This window comes from Haemaphysalis longicornis, unplaced genomic scaffold, assembly GCF_048455015.1.
Source record: "Haemaphysalis longicornis isolate Haplotype H1 unplaced genomic scaffold, Haemaphysalis longicornis Haplotype H1 scaffold_1, whole genome shotgun sequence".
In the NCBI taxonomy this organism is placed as follows: Eukaryota; Metazoa; Arthropoda; class Arachnida; order Ixodida; family Ixodidae; genus Haemaphysalis; species Haemaphysalis longicornis.
In genome coordinates, this window is record NW_027526203.1 from 142,391,969 (window position 1) to 142,407,796 (window position 15,828).

The following is a 15,828-nucleotide window of genomic DNA, read 5'->3' on the forward strand; positions in this document are numbered from 1 at the left end:
CATACCAATCAGAAACAATCTTAATATTGCATTTATGCGACAGTAGTTTACGCAAGTCGCCGGTCTTGCCGATAATGTTGGGTGAGGAGGTGAGGTTTTTCAAGGGCACCGCGTGTAAATACACATCCAAAAATGTAAAAATTAAAAAATAAGGACGCGAAACCGCAGCGTAGAGCGCCAGAAGCAACTGTGCTTCGTTCGGGTGATTGCTGCTTAATCTTTGTACTTGCGCGCCTCATATTATGAAGTTAACCATAATTAAACTATTGGTTATTGTCTTGTACCTGTCATTTTAAACCTGGCTGCTCGACTCAATTTCACTGCAAGCTGCGAAAACGCGTGTCTCCTAGCTTGCGCGAAGCTGCTGCGGAATACTTTATGCATAGGTGGCGAGCGCCGCGGTGCGGCGAAAGACGCGGCCACGCCCCCTTTTCAATTTACGCTCTCTCCGGCCGATTGGGACGGCCGGAGCAAAACGCGCACAGGGTTATCGCGGAGGCCATGGCCGCACGCTGCTGCCGCCGCCTTTACCAGCAGCCGCTCCTCTGTTATCACTTACCTTAGCACTCCGTGACATCAGCACAACTTCGGCTTGCTGTCTAGACGGTAAAGGCTATTTCCGACGTCCCCATATTCCCCTCCTCATTTTCTGTTTTCAATTCTTCTCCGCCCTAGTATTACCACCTGCTATATATCCTCTCCCTCCTGAACGTCCGTCACCACCGTCCAATCGCACTGCCCAATTTCCGTCCCTCCTCTTAAGTTTTTCCTATTTCCCATTCCTGCGCGGTCGCCTCCCCATGACAGTTTTCCTCCCCAGCACTACCACCTTCCGAAGGATAGGAAATTAGGCTAGTTGGTTCATAGTGACCGTATCGAACAAGCACAAGCAACGCAAGAGAGACGGGACATAAGACGGATGAACGACGACGTCGTTGATCCTTCTTACGTCCCGTCTCTTTAGGGCTGCTTGTTCGGTACGGTCACCACCTTCCGGAACACTTCTCACCGTCTTCTTCCACCACTTTCCTAATTTACCTTCACCTGCTTCCTTTTTCCCACCCCGCCGCATATAAAGCTCCCATTTCCCTTCCCCTGTCTCTTCGGTCTCCCTTCATTTCCCCTCATACTCCATCACTGCAATTTTACGCTCCCTACGCCACGTAATTCACTTTTCAGTACTCCTTTTCCGCCCACTATCTGCTGCATTCTCCTTTTCTAATGTTTCAATCACTCCCCCAGCATCCTTCGCCGCATAATTTTCGCCCAAGTCTACTCGTCCCGTCTCCTTCATGACGTATTCTTTTTCCCATGCCCTGCAACTCAGGCGAGCTCACCCTCCCTTCCAACCCTTAATTTCATCCACTTTTCTTTCCTCTGTGGCATTCTCTCTTTCTCTGTCCTCCCACTCTTCCTCATCTTCCTGGTTTCTCTAGACTCATCTTTTCATTTCCCTCTAGCTTCTACTACCAGCACGTTTGCCAAGTATTGCTCCCCGCCGTCTCCCCCTTCTAAATCAAAATTTTCTTCTGAGTCCTCCCTCCCCGGCTTCTTCAGGCGCCGGTTCTAACAACGGTAACAGGGTGAAGTAAGGACAGGATATTCAACAAATTGTCATTCTGATGTCACGAACAAGCAGGAAAATCACGGAGGATAGCAAGTAGCTTCGCGTGGCATTCATAGACTACCGAAAAGCGTTTGATTCTGTCGACCCCGCAGCAGCACTGAACTCATTGAAAGACTATGGATTTCAAGAGACTTGTATTATACCCTTGGGTGACTTGGCTGAATGCATGTACGGTCTCAATGTTCAACCACAAGAAAAGCGAAAAGTTCACAATAAGGAAGGGAATGAGGCAAGCACAAGCCATGGCACCGAAAATCTTTACAGGTCGTCAGTAAGGGGTATCCGCGAAGCTTGAGTGGGAGAAGGCAGGATGACGGGAATATTCAGAATATTTGGGCAACCTAACGTTTTCAGACTGTATGGCCTAGTTCACTGAGTCTGAAAAAATGCTTGCAAAACTGATTCCTTAGCTGCACGAAAAAGGCTTGGTCTTAAGATAAAGATAAATTTAAGTAAACCGGAGGTTGTTCGCAGTGGACAGTCAAAGCGCCCTCCTTCAGCCTAGGTATATTAACGGTAAAAAAGTGGACGAATAGAACTACCATGTACAACAGGTCTTCAGTGCAGACCCCCAACCAGGACAAGGAAATATGGAACCGAATATATGTGGACTTGACTGTACGCTCCAAGCACTGTCAAATAAGGAATAGTAGACCCTTATCACTGAAAATATTAGTATGCTATTAATTTATTTTACTAATTTTAGTAATTTTACTAATTTTACTAATTTTATTTTACTAATACCGGTGGTGATAGATGGTTCACAAGTATTATACCTGATTAAAAACCTCGTGAAAAATTTTGGTGAAGTACACAAGTCTTGGAAAGGAGGGTAATTGCAATAAAGCTTGTGGCAGGAAACGGGCCTCTTGGATGAGGGAGCAAGCTCGGCTGGATGTCCTAGTTTGAAGAAAAAGAATAAATGAACTCAAGCTTCGCATGTAGTGCGACAACATGACGACCGGTAGACCTCCAAGGTAACAGTGCTACCGACGGATGGGACACGTAGGGGAAGTCCATTACTTGGATGGCGGCACGAATTACGAAAATTTGAGGCAGAGTATGCGCTCGTGCAGCGAAGGACAGGTACTGTTGGAGATGCATGGGAGGTGCCTTCGTCCTGAACAGGGGCGCTATTCCAGAAGGTCCGAGTTCTGCCGGCTCCCGAGTTTCCAGCTGCTCGAGTTATGGATTTAGTGATAGTGAAGCATCCGACACACCTCGAGCGAAAGCGGTACAATCGTGCACAGTACGCCTGGTAAATTCAGCGCGCCGTATTTGGGACGCTTACGTTGAGGAAGTAGAGTTTGTGCTATCATCGGCATGCGCGCCATGTGAAATCGAGCTGAATACTCACTCCCTGGCATTATCTAGATCACACCACTACTGAATTCAAATGCCCAGCCTTGCTGTTGGCCACGACGGGCGCGGGGCGGTCCATTTTAAATGCAGAGCATTTCTTAGCCTCACCTCTTCCTGCGTCGGACGGCGTCCACAGCTCCGCGTCCGCAGCAGGTGCGCCTCTCCTTTTTCCCTCCTCTCTCTCAACAGCAGCTGGCGCGCTCATGCGTCGTAGTCAGCCCGTTCGCTCCGTCGTGGTCTCGGCGTAACAGGTGCGTGATAGCAGTGCGGTGGGGCGTGGAAGGGCGCGCGCTGCTTGCGCATGCGCTCTCTCCCCCCCCCCCCCCCCCCCCGTACTGATCTCCCTCTACTGCGCGCGCTGCCGTCACGGCGAATACTGTGCAATCAACCTCGTCGGCAACGTCTACGCCAATTGTACCTCCCACGCCGCTGCGACAATTGCCGACAGTGGCGTCGACACCACTCTCTACACCAAGACCTACAAAGTCGGCAACGGGGATACCGTCCTCGCGATCTACCTGGCGCCCAACCTCCCCCGAACGACGGTTACCGAGTGCGTCGATCGTGCGGTCGACAGCGTGTACGAGCGCTTGGGAAGAGAGAAGTCCGAGTCGTCCGTTCCCCTCGTGCTCGTCGGAGACTTTAACGTCGACCTGCGCAAGGACGACTGGTTGATCGAGTACATGACCACCAACCACGGACTCTACTGCGTCTCAAACAACAACAGCAAGCAACCCACCACCATCCACGGCAGTTGCATCGACCTCGTCTTCGCGAGTTGTACCAACGCACAAACGCTGCTCAAAGACCACTTGACGGTCCACTTCAGCGACCATAAAGCAGTCCTTCTCTCCGTACAGTATAACGACGGAACCGACCAATAATAATAATAAATGACGCATTCAGCCCTATATACACTTTCGTCTCGCTCTCCTCTCTCTACCCCAAAACAACACCAACGCAACTACGACCCAAATACCCACCCTAACGCGACTTTACGCGGCGTTAACGACCCCCAATGCTCTGCATTTACTCGTGTTCCCCTCGCGGGAAGGCGCGGGAATTTTTTTTCTTGGTGTTATGTGCTTCGACTGAATTATGTTTGCTATGCTTGCTGTCAATGGATTTTAGGGCTTGTCAAGCTGCCTAGAGCGGCTTTTTCCCAACAAATCCACCATAAAATTATGTATATTTCATGGAAATATTTATGTGGCTTGAGGGTAGATCCATTGAAGCTCTATGCCAACCCAAACCAAGTAAGCAAGTGTGTTCACTGTAGTAAACAGAGCGCGCGCTGCTCCCGGCTGTGAAATTTGGCTTTTGGTTATAGCTCTGCTAAGTGTGCACGGCGGGTGCTTATCAGTAATTGTCCTAATTCAGCGTATAAAAAGGTGTTTCGGAATTGGAGTGCGTTTTAGAAGTTCAAGCTGTGTCATTTGCAATCGACTTTGTTTTCACAATGTATGAAAACGGTTCCTGTGAGAAAATCTTGTCCTCTTGGCCAGTCATATCGGCTCGGACAAGAGAGAACTCCATTTCGGACCGAGCACCCCCGCGATTGTGGGACCACTGGCTGACGGTGGCCTGGGGACTTCATTTTTGTTTGGTGCTACGTACCTGTCGCTGCTAGCGGGCATCATATGACGACTTCGTGGCTACGGCGCTACGCCCACACAAAGTGGACGCCATGGGTGAGTGTGGCACCAGTCGCTGCGCCGCGACCAAAGATGGGCGGGGTGTGTGTCATTAACATTAGAACTCGGACAAAACTCGGGAACCGTTTTGCACGGCCGTGTTGAATTCGTGACGCTCGTGGCGGCGCTGCTTCGTCGTGGTTCATGGACACCGTAGAAGGCATAATTATACCCCGACAGATTTTTTAACGGAGTAAAGTGTAAGGGAGAAATGTTCATGATGTTAAGGGAGAAACCAGTAAAAACACGCTACACAAGAGGAGAGGCAAGGCAAGGACATTTGTTGTAAATCCAGGGACTATCCTTGTCTTGCCTATCCTCTTGTGTAACGTGTTTCCACTGGTTTCACCCTGAAGATCTTTTAAACGGCGGAGGAATTTCGAGCTCGTTTTATCTTTCGGAAAGTGCTGAAAGTACTGGGCAGTGATATGGCGACATAACCCAGTTTGCAACGACTTAGAGGCGGCCTTCGCCCCATGGCCGTCGAGTAGCAAGTGTTATGTGCGCTGCGTATTTACGCGACGGGCAGTTCCACAGAAGCGTTGGTGGAGACAGCACCATCGACCGCCACCAGTCGACAGCCAGCCTGAGTGCGCAATATGATCCTGGAGACGTGTTTCCAAGACCTTGCCTTTCGTTCAGGTTGTCCGCCGGGCATGGGTTCCGCATGTTCTACCACGCGTATATCCGTCTGCAGCCTGAGTGTGCGCTTCAGTTTTTGTCTGCTCGACAAGCAATTTCGGGCGAGGCATCGCATGACCGTGCGTTTCAATTATCGCCAGCGCGGCTGGCAGTTTCGCTTGGGGCGTAGCGTGACGCATATTTCTTGTGAAAAGGTTACTGAAACGATAGCTGATAGGAATATACATATACTATCAACGGCGCGTGTCTATTCGCAGGACGCGATCTCTACATATTTCAGCGGCTTTTGTTCAGCGTTATCGTCGTTTGGCTAGAAGCAGAGCATGGTAAGCGAGTAAAGGGCAGAGTTGAAAATCAAAGTAACCGCGTGACGCCAAAGGGATGGTAAGCGGGGTTGGGAAGGGTGCGGAGGAAGAGAGGGGAATGAGGGGATTGAACTCGATGAAGAAATAAAACGGCTTCGTCGAACAAGAGCCGGTGGAAAGCAAATGGAAATAAACCAAAGAAATCTGAAAAGTTGTTGTCATCGTTGTTATTCTTCATTCGTAGCACGTGCACTTGCGGGATATGCCCGCAATTGGGAGCTTTGAGGAGCTAATGTGCCTCTGTTCGCAAAATTCCTAACACTGTGAATATGACAAGTAAAAGTGGTAGAATAGTGCATGCCGCGTGACACCCGAACGTGATGTCACGGGAGTAGGACAGGTGCACACCACCCTCACCGAACCCGGATTTTAGCGAGGCTGTGGCATGTTCCTACATGCTCGCTGACGTTTGACGCACTAATACGAACGAATAAAAGAGAAGAAATGAATGAAAACACGCTATAGCAGAAAGGAAGCCGGTATAAGTAATCCGTGCCAAAATACAAAGAAACGAAAGCTAGGAAAAAGGCGCTTACACTGTATCAGTAAAGACGTTAATACGTATCACCAGGCTTTCGCCTTAAAGCATCTAAGCAGACCTGAGTACCCCGGGGAAATTTCGTATCGAAGAGCGGACAGAGGATAAAGATAACGTAACACCGAGCAGCAGTTATTTTGAATGTGGCGCGCTTCCATCAGGTGCTTGCTTTTTTAGCAGTCGTCCATAGTCCAGTGATGGCATTGTTTGCCAACGACGGCAGAAGCTGCTTTCAGGACGAAAATCTTCAAATAAAGAGCTCGTATGGACGCCTCAAATGAAACCTCAGTGAACATTGTAGTGAAATACAGATTAATAAAATAAGAGCCAAATAAAGTAAAGAAGGTCAATTGTCTTGCCCCAGTAGCCACCGGAGCAACAGTGGAGCGAGAGAACGCACTGAAAATTGTGCCACGCCTTAATCGCGCATCCTTGGAACGCGCTGCCCTGAATCGCTTACGTCACCTCAATAACCAGCAAATGACATGTATCGCATTTTTAAAGCGTTTTAGCTCAGCCTCGAAATATTATCATGAGCTTATTGTAATTACCACAGCTCGGCTTTCCCGAGCTTCGCTCAACGTCGGGCCTTCTGGAATAGCACCCCAGGTCTTACAGTGTTGCTGATACTGAGGGTGGTACTACGTTTAAAGGCTATATATCTTGTTGCTTCGGTCGAGAATAGCGTCCTTATTGTGTGGGATATATCTGTAATTGCCCAGATCTTTATCGTCTCACATAAAGATGACAATCCAGTCTTTGTGACAAAAGAGGGCATCATGGAGTATGTATAAGCTTCACCGCATCGTTGACCGGGCTGCAGATGTCTCAAACACTAAAAATAGCATTACCCCACTGACTTCACGTCAGGTATCGCCCGTGCGACGACAGCAGGGGAGCACGGATGCTGAGCTAGTTACAGCGGGTAAATTATAATCAAAGCAAGTAGGGCGATCGTTTTTTACTTTGCCTCAGCTAACTGTCAGAGTGCTTCCTCGGTTTTTCTCCACTAGAGGTAGAGACCCTTGAGGCTCAAAACCATTGCTATTCAAGTTCAGTTCTGGTTCGAGAAAAAATTCTACAAATGCAATGGCAGTTGTTGCTGAAATTCAGAAATAGCATTAGGTGCCCGTACTGCCCGGGCGCATTACACAGTCCTGTGCACCCCATACAATTTTAAATACACGCATCGCAGAGAGTAAAAATCAATACGCAAGAAGAATGGGGTAGCACGTCTATTCACTAAAGTGGAACACTTCGGGCCTCGATCCTCGGCCGCCATTGAGCTAGAAATACCCTTTGTTGAGTGAGTATGATGACCGTCGTAAATATATAAACATATAACATATGCGCCGGAAGGCGCGGCACATGATGGTAGATGAGCTCGTGCTCTACAGCTGACCTGCGAAAATTTACGCCCGCCGTGCCCGTTACAGCAACATACACTATGGTTCACGGTTCACTGCTAAAAAAAACATGTGACACCCGCCGCTATGTCTCAGTGGCTAAGGCTTGGTTCCTGAGGCCAAGGACGCGGGTGCGATCTCGCGCCGCCGTGGCCGCTTTTCAGATGGAGGCGAAAAGTGGAACCACACGTGTGTCGAGATTTCATCGCACCTGAAGATCCCCAGATGGAACAAAATATCCGGAGCCTTCCACTAAGGCGCGCCTCATACCCCAGGTTTAGTTTCGGCGCGTAAAGCCCCAAATTTTGAAATGTTTTGAATAAAAAGAACATGGGAACGCGTGGCCCTCCTACAATTGCTCGAAAACAAGTATGCTGGCGCGCACAGTGCCTACGGGTGTGCTGAAAAATAATTTTTTGGAAATATAGCTGCCTCTTCCCAGGCACCAATGTGTTACCCAGAGCTGGTGTTCTGAAGAGCACCTCCCACACACTCCCTTGTTCTATGTTACTCTTAGCAACCACACTCGGCAACTACACCAATTTACACTCGGCGTAATTGGAGGCATCGTATTCCCAGTATCTCGTGCTACAAAAGAAGGCGATCGACGTCTGTTGCAGTATACATTTATGTTCGGTTCAAAGCGCTACCAATGCAGTGAATTAGCTGTGGAACTATCATTTACGGTCTCCCTTCGTTAGTTGTTACCATTCCTCAAATATCATTTGAGAGACGTAGCCCGTAGGATTTTACCGCAGCTTGAACAAAGTGAAAAGGCATGACGGAACGTACCTCCGGAGGTAGCCGTGTGTACTCGAGGCACCGCTCGACTGACACAAAGGTCTGGAAGAAATAGAAAATCCCAGAAGTGCTAGCAACAAAGAGAAGGGGAATCTGGAATAAAGAAGTGAACAAATTCAGTTAGCACAGCCGTTCGCAGGTTTTTAGAGAGCACAGATACAAATGTTGTCACGCTCAGTGCTCGATCCTAATATTTCAGTGTATGCTGATTATTACCGTTTACGGCTTCGCCATACGATGTTGACGAGCGTTACGTCACCTGGAGCCTTTAGCATGTTTACTTTAATAATCAATCAAGTGATAGAAAAATTCGCAGAGTATAATAAGCGCCTCTACATGGCATTTAGAAACTACGAAAAAGCGTTTGATTCGTTAGGCTCCGCAGAAGTGCTGGAAGCATTAAAAGACGGGGTATAGAAAAGTCTGCATGCGACTCGTATACTACATATATAAAGCATCCACTGGTAAGATACTGCTGGATAAGCAAAGAGACGAACTCCTAATCTAAAAGAGCATAAGAAAGTGTAATAATACAGGTAACGTCAGAGATATAGCTGTAAATAATAAATAATTCCTGCTGATATCAATAGATGGACTTCTACAGGCGGGAGACCGCCTCATGTGTATCCGCTTAAATTAAACTCCAGTTCTTCCAGGTTTCATTCAGTTAACCACAAAGTATGCTCAATCACAAATTACAAGCAGACGTGTTTTCCCTCGTGACTGCTTGTCAACGGTCAGCTTCGCTGGTCCTCCTTCTTCACTGAGTGCAAAGGGAGGAAATTAAAAAAAAGAAATGTTTTCACACATCTCCAGAGGTTTTCGCAAGTCTACATGTTGTTTAAATGAGGGGATAATTTGTCTTATGCAGGCTGCAGGCTGAGCAAGGAGGGGAGTGCCATGACGCTTTTGTAGGAGGGTCCGGCGACCATTGTAAATATAGTTCATGAAGACATGAATCAGGAAATGACTGTTTTGTGAAATATGTTTGTAAAACATACTTTACCTTGGCACAACAGCGCACAAGCTTTTATTCCAGAATTCCACACAACTATTTTAACACCTAGCATAGCCGCAAGATTTGTTACTCGTGACTCAGCTTTTTGTAACACCCGTGCACACATTGCTTACTTCATTCGTAAGTAAGCAACTACGATGGCACCGGGACAAAACCAACAAAGCGTGAAATATTTGCGACGGTCATTTGAAGTGCCAAGACAACATTTAAATGTTGGACGTGCGGCTTACCAGGAACCAATTTAATATTTCGCTGAGTGCATCTGTGTTCTGCAAATTACCAAGGGTAAAAGTTAGAATATTTGTCTCCATTTGTTGTGTCAAATTTTTTCTGATAAAATCCGTATAGGGCTGTTCGACGAATCGGTCTGCATTGTTGATTCTATGGATCTGCTTACAACCTTGCTGAATACTTCAGCATTCATGGTATTCTTTCTGGCAGTAGGTGAATAGTGCGCGTATGTCCGTGTCGTAAACACTGCGGAATGCTAGTTGAAAACTGCGGTCTTACCCCCATAGACGAGGTGAGGGCAAGCCCTATGGTGCTACCGGCATCTGCGATGTCTTTGCTGCTCTCCAATGCGGAGAATGCGAAGGCCAGAGAGGAAAGGACGACGAGCAAACCGCACAGTCCTCCAAGGAATCGGGCTGCACGGAAGCTACAAAGGAACCCGAACAGTCCCCGAATGGATGCGTCAACCAGCCGGTAGCAGTACTTCACGAAGCGATCCTCGGCGCGGTAGGAGCGCACCACACTCAGTGTGTCACGGGTTTCCGCCAGATGTTGCAAAACGAACGAATAGTCAGCGCTCTCCAGCCGCCTGGCTGCATTAGAAGCCTTGGACAGGAATGGCTGCGAAGAGTAAAATGTGGGCGTTGATAAGTGCGACGAAGCATTCACGCTGAACACTGGTGATTGTATACGCGTAAAGCAGAATACAATATAGGTAGGTTCGGTGAGCAGTAATTATGCGCAGTAGGGTTGTTGAAAAAACCTCTTGAATAACAGGTGTTTCGAGCCAATAAATCAGTCAGTGACGTCTTCATAGTATGTCCTGCATCACTTAGGCTTAAAGGGGGTCAGCTGGTGAACTCGTAATAGAAATTCCTTTTCCTTTAAAGATAGCCTTTTTTAAAATTTGCACTTCCGGAACGTTTTATGGGATGATTCTGTGGTGGCTGTATGGTGCGGCCGGAAACAATGCTGCATTAAAATAATACCCTTTGTCCCATCTGATCAAAACAGTTGGTATCTTCTAGCTGATGATACACTTGCCACTCTCACAGCAGCTTGTACCGCACAAGCTTAATCACGTATTCTGGTACTAAAGGACGAAAGCAGGCAGTGACGCTGGCACTGCAAAATAGCTGAACAAGAACAAGAAACATGCCGCTGAAAACAAGCAAAAGAGTGGTGCGCCAAGTGGGTACGGCAAAAACAAAAAAAAATGTTTCTTGAAGCTGTGCCAGAGTGAATAAAAAGAGCTTACTTTGCCGGACCTCTCTATGGGCGGCGTGCCTTTCAAAAACTGTCAGGTTGTAATTGACAGCTTAGTACTTTACTCAAGAATGCTGTGAGCAGTATCGCGTGGAAAAGTACTTTTCTACCGCCACTGCAGCAGATTTGATACCTAAGGAAGCCTTTATCTCCAAACCCTAAAATTGGAGTACCCACCAGAAGAAGTAGAAAAGCGGTGAATACGCAGCCACCCAACAGTCCGGCTCGTGGTGATTGGAGGCCAGTGATTACTATCCTGACGGCCCCTAGCATGACGGTCTGCATAACCACCTTGGTGGCCAGTAAGAATCGGCTGTCAATGCAGTCCAAGTCGGCCGAGAAGCGATTGAGGAGTCGCCCACGTGGTGTCGCGTCGAAGAAAGAGATTGGACTTTGCAGCACCCCACGAACCATGGCGCTGTGCAGCCGGCTGGACAGGTTCCGGAAGGCCAAAGCTAAAAACACGTACCCCATCCAGCTGAACAGCACTGTGGAAGATTAATAGAGAAACGAGTAGGCCCATGGAAAGCAGGAATGCCTGTTTTATACATCGATGGAAACATTAATCGAATATGGCTGTGATTCGATCCCTCAAGTAATTCACTAAGCACATCATGAAACACAGTCACAGTCAATGTAGTCCTCAATAGCACCAGTACGCAATCCTCGTAATTTAAAGATTTTACTGAGCAAGGAAGGAATTCAAGTAGAGACGAAGGCGAGTGCAGTCTCGCAACTGAATTTTTATTGTAAATTCAGAAGATATTGTTACGAGGTGGCAGAACAGGCGAGATGATCTATGGATCAGAATGATGCGATGTATTTACAAACATGAGACGATTTATGTACAAGTGTCAATAAGCGTCCCACCTAGGCTGCGGGCTGCCCGTTCCTTCGTCGTTATCGGTCGTGGGTGAACATGGGGGTATGCGGCACTGCAGTTCTTTTCCCTTTAGTGACAATACATTTGCGGTCATATTTCGCTTCCTGTTAAACTTCCCTTTACGACAAGAAACACTCAAAAACCAAAGAATGGTCACAATGACGCTCGTGTTTCAGACACACTGGTCATCTGGCCACGCCTATTTCAGCTGCAAGTGCTGAATACATAGGCGACTCCTTCTGGCTAAGCATAATGGACGCCACGCTCACGTTTGCGGTGCCTAGTCTCCTAATGTGGAAGGATTCAATAATTTCTGCACTCAACAGCCCTCTGCCAGTTGCTAAACGGATAGAAGGCTGTTGAATAGAGAATTTTTTTAAGCGTTACACAATAGTAGACTAGGCGCCGGAAGCTTGAGCCAGTCGTCGCTACTTATCCAGGAGGAGTACGCCGATCTGTGCTGCACATGAAACACTGAATTTTGCAGTGCAACGTCAAATTTCCTCGGAGACAGCGAATGACAAAAATAAAATGTTATACATGGGTTATTACAGTTCCATCAATTCTGAACTTAGGCTTTTATAGATTCTTCCATCTGCAGTTTTAAAGACCCCAGAGTAAGAAAACAGGACGGCTTTCAAAACGAAAACATCGTCGCTCATCGACAAAGTCATACCCGACCGTAGCATGCGTTGTAAATTCAGGTCTCCATGGTTCACGTCGAATATAAGCGCTTCACAACTAAAAAGCGTTTCTACCAATGTGGTGTGTCGACACATCAAGCAGAAAGATGCTCTGCATATACCACTCTTTCCTACTATATAAATCCGCTTAAAGAATGGAAAACAAAGTGGTTTACGAACACATTAGCTTCGTTGCTGTAAAGCAACCAACGTAAATTATAGAATATAATTATTGGCCCTAAACAATAACAAGTTCCGCTTTCCGGTGAACACGGTAGATCTATTCCCTGTGATCACTTTTGCGAAGTAACAGAAGAGGAATATACTGTTTCATTCGGCAATAGCTCCTCTTTTGCCTTGCCTTAAAACTAAATTCAAAGTACTCCATTTTCTACAATGTGCGGTCACTGACTCTTTGTAGATATGTTACAGACGTTATGTATATTTTGCACCAATACACTATTTCTGAATTTATGAATGTGCGTACCCCTTGTCCTTGGCACCAATTAATTTTATTTTTATTGCTTCAATATAGTATCACTGACTGCCCGCATGAAGACTTCATGACCTGGTATTGACTGGAATGCTGCTAAATGCGTTAAGTGCACCGAATAGAATTCATTCGTAATCTTGTATCATATCTTCACACAATCCTCGCGATGGTTAACGTTCCTCAATAATTGGAATACGAGAAAAGTGGCGCCAGTGCCGAAGCAAGGCAACACTTCCGTCCCCGTGAACGTTATACCCATTAAATTTTTAGTATTTCCTGCATAATTCTACAAATTATAATTCTCACCTGAGTAATTTTTTTAATAAACACGAACCGCCGATCCGGAAGCACTACTCTTGCGGAACACATCACCTACTTTTTAATAATCATCTGTACGGTACATTTTATTAGGCTAGTCACTGACTGTAGCTTTTCATGTCCTCAGAAAGTATTTTATTCCGTCACACACCATCTTCACAACCTAAGCAAACGCACCCTATACCTCAGCCTACTAAAATGCATCGAAGCTTTTCCAACCGATCGAAACAAACGCAGCATGTCGATGCTAGTGACTGCAATTCATGCCAGACTATGTAACATCTGGGGTTGCCCAAGGATGTGTATTGGGGCCTTTGCTTTTTTATATTTACATTAATGACGTTGCTGACCATGTTTCTTTGCCGATTCAGCTTTTCTGAGAATATTGTGTAACCTATCGTAAAATGAGTAATTTCTTTACTACAGTCGGACCTCAATGACGTATCATCCTGGTGTGCAAGTGGCTCATGAACCTTTATCCAAAAAATTGCAAATATGTGAGGATATTTGACGTTTATAATCGCTATAACCCGCATCAGCCCTTTATCATTCAGCTGCACTACAGTTAGTTTTTTCAGAGGAATACCTTGTGGTTCACATTATTAATGATTTATCATGGCATAAGCATACCGACTACACCACTAACAATGCTAACCACACATTTGGGTTCATGTGCCAAAGTTTTTCTCTAGCTCTAATCTTCATAAAACTACTTTTTTTAACACGCTTGTTAGAACTAAGCTTGAGTATGGTTCAACAAATTGAGACCAACCGAGTATCTTTTTTTCCGTATTAGAATGCACCCAAAACCGCTCAGCTTGGATTATTATCTGTAAACACTCCCACACGGCTAACGCATCTACAATTGAGTCTAACCTTGGCGTCCTAACTTATCGATCAGAAGAAAAATCTGTCGCATCTGCCTTTTTCACAAAAGTTACTTCCCCAATCCTGATATCAGACAAGACCTTCTCTCACCACCTACTTACATTTCATAACGCATTGACCAAAGATTTAGTCACTGTGCTGAGTTGCCGATCAAATGTGCATTTCAATTCGTTTCCATCGACAAGGACCAACCCCGACCCTTAATCATATAATGCGGCTAACTAAACATTACGTAATTTTACCCACTTCTCTCTATGACGCCCTTAGAGGCATTCAGAGTATTCAAGCAATGATTAAAAATGATTAAAAGTGCGTTCGCTACCCACAAAAGCAGTTACGATCACCCCAGCCCTAACGTAGATCATTCCTCTTCTCATATCAGGGATCAAAACACAATACAACATTCGCCTCACGTGAGCAGCCTCACGTGAGGCGAATGTTGCATAATCAATAATATCATTTCTCACCTTCTGAAAGACACAGAGCTGCCAGGCCCGGAAAACGATAAGGCGTGTACTTTCCAGCCCTGCTCTCGTCCGTCCAGATCCTAATCCAAACAAGGTATGTTCCGACAGCCACAGCACGGAGCGCAAAGCAGATGAACGCGATGACAAGCCATGGGCCACAAATCCGTGCCACGGAGAGAAGCAAGTCCGCCGACGTCTGAAAGATAACTGAGTTAAGGAATCAGAGGCAAGTACAGTCCGCCAGGCAATGACGAATAGTTTTTACTAATGCGCCACATTTACACACGATCAAGAATATAATTCTGTGCCAGTAAAATGTTTCCTCGTAAAACCGGTACAACCTTGCTGACATCATAATATTTTTGAGGTATTTTGGGTTGAAGAGCGTCATTATTGGCAACGTTACTGACAACAACCATGCAAAAAAAACCACAGCTGCTAGTGAGACAGCTGCAGGGGTTTGTGCAACCCGCCCGGAAAATATCGATGAGTTTGATCATCGCCGGATCTTCGCGGCACATCAGTTCAAGGTGATCGTTCGTGGCTTATCACTAATACAATGATAAATATTTAGGGGACGTTTGTATGAACGACAACTAAACAAAAAACAACGCCAGCGAGGCGGATTACACGCTGGAGTTGCTGCAACGTTGCTATATTTCCGTAGGATTACTGCGACATAGCGTTTTCTTCGCAGCGGAACACTGCCAATTTGGCCGATTACATCTTTGCGCTATAAAGCTGCTTTCATTGATGAGCTCTATGTTGGGTAAGCTGGCTCTGAAGTAGGTCTTCTACAGTGTTATTCTTGTTTAGGGCCTTGAAGCACGGATTTTCTACCTGGGCTATGAGACTTGCCATAGTCTAGAGTTTATGAATAGTTTTGACCACCTGTGGTTCTTTAACGTGCCCCAAAAATTTCGACACACGGACCTTTTCTCTTTTCGCATTCATGTGAAAAGAAGCCATCTCGGCGGCCGGAATCGAACACACGTCTTTGGTTTTAGCAGCACAACGCCATAGCCACTGAGATACCGCGGTGGGTGCCTTGTAATCCTTACAATAACCCTTCGGAACTGATTGTATGCCTATCACAGTCTGCGCCTTCGTTACACAGAAATACTATCTTACACCTTCCCTACGCAG

At 46.5% G+C, this 15,828-nt stretch overlaps 1 protein-coding gene across 1 annotated transcript in view; it reads right to left on the reverse strand.

Moving 5' to 3' along the window:
- Window positions 1–15,828, reverse strand: part of LOC144137284 (ATP-binding cassette sub-family C member 2-like) — a 105,743-nt gene that overhangs the window by 67,012 nt on the left and 22,903 nt on the right. The window contains exons 5-8 of the mRNA XM_077669459.1: window positions 14,683–14,878; window positions 11,128–11,438; window positions 9,964–10,305; window positions 8,427–8,528 (exon numbers count right to left, since the gene is read on the reverse strand). Of these exons, the coding sequence (XP_077525585.1) occupies window positions 8,427–8,528; window positions 9,964–10,305; window positions 11,128–11,438; window positions 14,683–14,878 (951 nt within the window). The remainder of the gene's footprint in view (window positions 1–8,426; window positions 8,529–9,963; window positions 10,306–11,127; window positions 11,439–14,682; window positions 14,879–15,828) is intronic.